This window comes from Acartia tonsa, chromosome 13, assembly GCF_053477335.1.
Source record: "Acartia tonsa isolate MP-2025a chromosome 13, ASM5347733v1, whole genome shotgun sequence".
In the NCBI taxonomy this organism is placed as follows: domain Eukaryota; kingdom Metazoa; phylum Arthropoda; class Copepoda; order Calanoida; family Acartiidae; genus Acartia; species Acartia tonsa.
This window is the reverse complement of record NC_137272.1, coordinates 15,236,763-15,242,431: the sequence shown is the minus strand read 5'-3', so window position 1 is coordinate 15,242,431 and position 5,669 is coordinate 15,236,763. Positions and strand designations below refer to the sequence as shown.

General features: G+C 31.6%; 1 protein-coding gene across 1 annotated transcript in view; it reads right to left on the bottom strand.

Moving 5' to 3' along the window:
- Positions 1-5,669, bottom strand: part of LOC145304633 (uncharacterized) — a 177,741-nt gene that overhangs the window by 478 nt on the left and 171,594 nt on the right. Inside the window, exons 8-19 of the mRNA XM_080146563.1 lie at positions 5,554-5,629; positions 5,310-5,404; positions 4,749-4,893; positions 4,291-4,340; positions 3,474-3,564; positions 3,194-3,278; positions 2,630-2,935; positions 2,297-2,435; positions 1,820-1,894; positions 1,034-1,351; positions 776-946; positions 514-635 (exon numbers count right to left, since the gene is read on the bottom strand). Coding sequence (XP_080002689.1) covers positions 514-635; positions 776-946; positions 1,034-1,351; positions 1,820-1,894; positions 2,297-2,435; positions 2,630-2,935; positions 3,194-3,278; positions 3,474-3,564; positions 4,291-4,340; positions 4,749-4,893; positions 5,310-5,404; positions 5,554-5,629 — 1,673 coding nt within the window. The remainder of the gene's footprint in view (positions 1-513; positions 636-775; positions 947-1,033; positions 1,352-1,819; positions 1,895-2,296; positions 2,436-2,629; positions 2,936-3,193; positions 3,279-3,473; positions 3,565-4,290; positions 4,341-4,748; positions 4,894-5,309; positions 5,405-5,553; positions 5,630-5,669) is intronic.

Genomic DNA, 5,669 nt, shown 5'->3' with positions numbered 1-5,669 from the left:
TAATAAACAATAATGAAATATTCAACTGGTAAAAACAAGTATTAAAATATCTAGATGTAGAAAATCTAATAAATACAAACAAATTGATAAATTATCATCTATAATACAAAGTAGAACTAATCTATGTCTGTCCGTCTGAAACTTAAGATCTCGGTAACCGCTGAACCAAATGGGCTCTACTCTTCAGGGAATATACCTACTGGTCCTGTGGTGGTTTTAGGATATTTTCTTGGGGGGTGGGACACCCCCAACCCCCCCAAAAACAAAAAATCCCCCCCAATTTTTTTTTTTTTTTTTTTTTTTGCAGGAGATTTCCTTGGTCCTTATACGAATTTCACCTTAATTTTTTTTTTGATAACCTCTTGGGGCAAAGCCCCTAGAGGCTAGGGGCGAAGCCGCTAGTGTAATATAAAGTAGTAAAGTTTTTATAATCTGAAGCTAAAGATCTCTAAATGTAAAAACAGAAGTTTCAAACCATATTTTAAGCCTGATAAAATATTCCATTATCCCTGAATAATAGAGGCTAGAGCTTCGCGCTGGTGATTTTCTATGTCCTCGCTGTATCTACGCCCAAGCCCAGCTTGTTTCATAGCGTGCAACTCTTGTAGGAAGCTGTTTAAACTGTGCGTTTTCATCTAAAACAAAGATTGTAATACATATAAAAGCGAATCATTAATGAGTAGAATTTAAAAGAATTTGTAAATAAACTTGTTTCAAAACTGCTTGAATACAAAACAACATATAATCTCTACTAAAATGTAAGAAAAATTCTGACCTTAATTAGAGTCTTCTTATCTTCTTTGAGTTCATAAGTTGTGAGAGGTTTGAGTAAATCTTTATCTTGTGACTGGACAACTAAATCAATCATATCTACTTTGTCCTCTTCCTCATAACAATCAAGAATGTTTCTGTTGTCATGATCCCCCTTGGGATCTTCTAGATCAAGCTAAAATAATAAGTAATAATGACTTATTTCGACAACTTAAAAAGAACATTTTATATGAATTTTAAAAAGAAAGAATATATTATTTACCTTCCTAAGTTTATTTAGCGTATGTTCATCTAAATCAAGTTTTAGTACAGTTTCTTCAGTAAGCCTATAAAACGCATTTCTAACCGGTTCCTCAAAATCTCTGCAACCAATCAGAAGGCCAGAAAATGCGCCAATGCTTTCTAACTCAGAAATCAGCTGATCGTTTGTTGGCAGATTTTTTAAATCATCGTTCCCGGATTTTATTTGGATTATTTTGTGCCAGAAGTTTGAGGATTTAAGTTTGACTTCCCAGTCTAAGTCAGATGCTGTGGCATGAAGGCCCAAAATTCCTAGCTGGAGTAGGCTTTCATTTGAAACCTGAATATTAATTTTTACACTTATTTTACAATAATGCGATATTTAAATCATTTATTACATTATAGGTACAACTCAGGGGGAGGGGGGGGGGGGGGGGGTAGAGGACAATGGGCTGTTAATAACACTGGTCCCCATGTATTTTGATAACGTTTCCTACTTCGTTGGCTCAACAACGTTGGGTACTTCTAATGAATTTTGATTGGTTGGTTCAATAAATTGAGTGTTCAAACGTTTAACTACTATTTGTAATCTACAGAGGGAATTATTTTAAGTATCATCATTAGGGAAGTAAATTAATTTATTGCCCATTGTCTAACGTCTTAGCCCTTTAGATCCCTTGGTACATCTTATTGAAAGCTTTTAAAATGTTTTAGGAGAGTTTTAGGTTATTTTCCATATATCCCAAGCCTTCTATTAGAGGATAGGACAAAGCAACCAATATTAAATTAAGTAAAAATTAAGTTTTACCTTTGAAGCTAAATTAGACATTGCATCAATGGCCGATCTTCTAACTATTGCTTCTTGGTCAGTTAACATTATCTCCTATATTATAAACAAAATTAATATACTTTTAGAGGAAATCTTACAGTTACAGATCTATAGTAAATAGATAACTACCTGTCCATCTTTCCAAAGACCCTTTTCGTATGCTAGCAAATTGTTTCTGCTACTTGACTTTGTTAATATTCCCGACACTATTGGTTGATTTTAAAAGACACTATTGAGAGTAGACACAAGATTCTTGGGATGGGGACCGGGACAGTTATTTAACCTCTTTCCCCTCTAGTGTTTTACTCTAAACTTACAGTGAATGAAATATTTTTAATGATAATTAACAGACAAAAAAAATAAACAATGAATTAGGGTACTTTATGCCGGTCAGACAGAAGAATGGAAAGAATCTAAATATAGAGTAGCCCCACTACTAAAAATATCATATTTTACCTCAATTTTGGTTATCATCTCAGTTTCATCTTGCAAAGCAATATCTTGTTTAAATGCAGAAATATAATTTGGGATTAATTTTATAGCAGATGCTCGTACGTAGCTTTCACCGTGCTTCAATCCGTTAAGAATTACATTCCTATAAATCAAATAATCCATTATTAAACTATTTAAGCGTTTATTAAAATTAACGATTTCTAAGCAATCTAATACAACGATAAGAAATTAAGTTGAATTAGCTTTTGCCACATGAATTTACGCATCATATAGACAAACTGGAAATAAAGAGATTTAAAAATTTAAAAGATTTTTTTACTTTAAAGATAAAAATACCTTGTAATTTCTTTCAAATGCTTATCCGAACTGAAATCCCTTTCAGCATCTTTAGATCTCACTTTTAATAAAGAAGCAATAGCTTCTAAAGCTGAATCTTTGAGCTGCCACGTAGAGGCTGAATTGACCGCCAAATAGCTGATTATTTCAAGGCAGTCCGCGGCTTTTTTGGCCATAATATCATCGTCAACTTCACTTTGAACCGCTAAAAAGTCGCAGATGGCAGTTTTCAATTCATCAGGTATACCAATGTATTTCTCAAGGATTTGTTTCATCTCAGGAATTAGTTCAGAAATAGTTTGGCCACTGGAATTATTGTACTTGACGATCTAGTTTTAGAAATAATACAAGGCTTCCATGTAACACATAAGGTAACAATAAGATAAAAGTAGAGTAAGGCAGAAAATGCTTCATTAAAGCAATCTTTTAATGTTGATATGAAATATTGTAAAATATATTTACAAATTTATATTTAGTCGTATAGATTGCGATCACATAATTTTGTAATTGTATGCTCTATTTAAAAACTTTGTTATAAAAAATTAAATAAATCGCCAAAGTAACCTTTCAAATCCTAGAGTATTTGAGATCTTCAAGAATTTCAAGATAGTTATCATGCATCGGACAGAGTAGTTGTTGGATATATCTTTAGAAAAAAGCTAATCAATTTGGAACTTTATAAGATAAAGTAACAGAGAAAAAAATATTATCTAAATTGGTCAAATATCAGCCCATTTGATAATGCTTAACCATTCTTTCATGTTTATAAAAAGTATTAAATATTACTCTTATTTTGCCTCTAAAAATTCCCAATTTGAAGAGCCCTAAATTGACTAGCTTCCTTGTATATGCAGCTTCCAAATGAATTTACACCTTTGAGCCAAAGTAATTTGTAGGGATGTAGAAGGTAACAGGTGTTTTAATATGTCATCCCTGTTTTGGTAGATTTTTATAAAATATTTTCAAACATTTTTCTTTGAAACTATGGACTATTTATACATTACCCTATAAAATTTCAATGCATTGAAGTTGTGGAAAAATTAGGGATGGGAATCCGTCGAATTTTTGGGCCGGATTCGGATTCCGGATTCTGAAGGAATCCGTCAAAAAAAGTGACGGATTCTTGCGGATTCCGGATTCTTATTTTTGGCGGATTCCGGCTTCGGATTCCGGATTCTAGCAGTATTTTAAAAGGCCGTCCGTCACAGAGGGATAGCTTTTTTCGTTAATTTATCACTGTTACTTGGTTGAAGCCTTGATTTGTTTAAAGTGTTGACTTCCAGCATAACTAAAACATTTACATCACATTAGTAAATTTAAAAATTTAAGTGCTACGTATATCCTAAAAATGTGCTTGGTATTTTCTAACCTATTTAAATTAAATTTAGCCTACCAATTTAGAATTCGGAATCCGCTATAAAAAACGGATTCCGGATCCGGATTCGGATTCCAAAATTGGCCGAAAATTGGGCGGATTCCGGATTCCGGATCCGGATTCCCATCACTAGGAAAAATATTGTTTCATTTTAGACGTTTTACTTGTACTGTAGAATTGTACTTTACTGTTCTTTTTTATCTATTACTTCGTTTACTTATTGTACTTATGGACAAAACTATGCCGTTTTTTCTATATTTTAACATTAAAATTATTTTACACTCCTAGCAATGAAACGTAGGAAACTTGCTTCGTCCATTTTTTCACTTAGGAATTCTAAAATAAAGATTTTAGACTTGATTTCGTAGCAACTCTATACTTAGGGCATGGCTCGTCTGTCTGTAAACTAAAGTTAGGATTCCAAAGTGCATTCAGTTCCTCACTTGTATCACAATATAATTATACAATCATCAGAACCACATATTAACTATCCCTATTTCATTGTTTATTTTGCTCTTGTGTCTTTTGGCTATTGTGAAACACGAATAATGTGAAAATACGCAGATGGGAAAAAGATAATATAATTATAAAGTCTCTAAGCAATATACAACACACGCACTCAATTTAACTTGAAGAAATAAAACAAAGTTTACTGACCTCTTTAAATCTAAATCTATCATATTGTTGTTGCTGCGCTACATGTGGATAAAAATATTATTAGCATAAAAAGAAGAAAAAACTTACCATTAAGTAAACTTTTAAAGCTTGTATGGCCTTCAGTATCATTTTCTTGGGTATTTTCCGCCTTTAACAGTTTTACAATTTCATAAAGAACAACTTGTTGAAGCTTTTTATCCTCAGTTTTTAACAGTTTTTCTGCCGTTTCATACTAAATAAAAATAGTAATAACAAAAAAATTAATTAACTATATACTAAACACTACATTTCGCAAATTAGAAATCAACGTAAAATTCATATGGATACTAATAGGCAACAAACCTTCAATTACTAGGCACAAAAATTAACCAATGAATCTTTAATTTAAAGAAAATAATACATATTAATTTAGAGGTGCTGTATGCTATAACAACATGAGAAAAAGACTTGCAAATATTTTTGAAAAGATTGAAGTTTACGTTTTTGATTGGATCAAAAGCAAAATCCACTTTATTTTAGAAATTCTTCTTTTAAACGTGATCATATTTACATGCCAATTAAACACCATAACTACTAACAAAGTAACCAATAGCTTGATTAAAGAAAAGAATTGTAGAGAAGCTTTGATCTCGCCAAAAAAAATATTACCGTTGGAAAAGCAAGAATTTGAACGATCAGGAAATCAGCTGATTCGCTTCGTGGATTTTTCATCTCAATGTAGGCTCTCAAAAATTCCGCCAATTCTATTTATTAGAAAAAGTTAATTAAAATAAATTATTATGAATTATTATCAGGGTTTTAGAGAGAAATACTGAACGATTGAAAATATTTTTAATGTTAAGACCAGTTAAGTTTTGTGTGTATATTTCGAATAAAGAAGAGCTAAGCTTACCTATTTTTAAATGGAGAGTTTCACTGTTTCTTAAAAAGTACTTCAGATGTCCCATTAACTTTGCCTCATTAGTAACCTAAATAAGTTCAGTTACTTTCAAAATTATAAAAAAACTT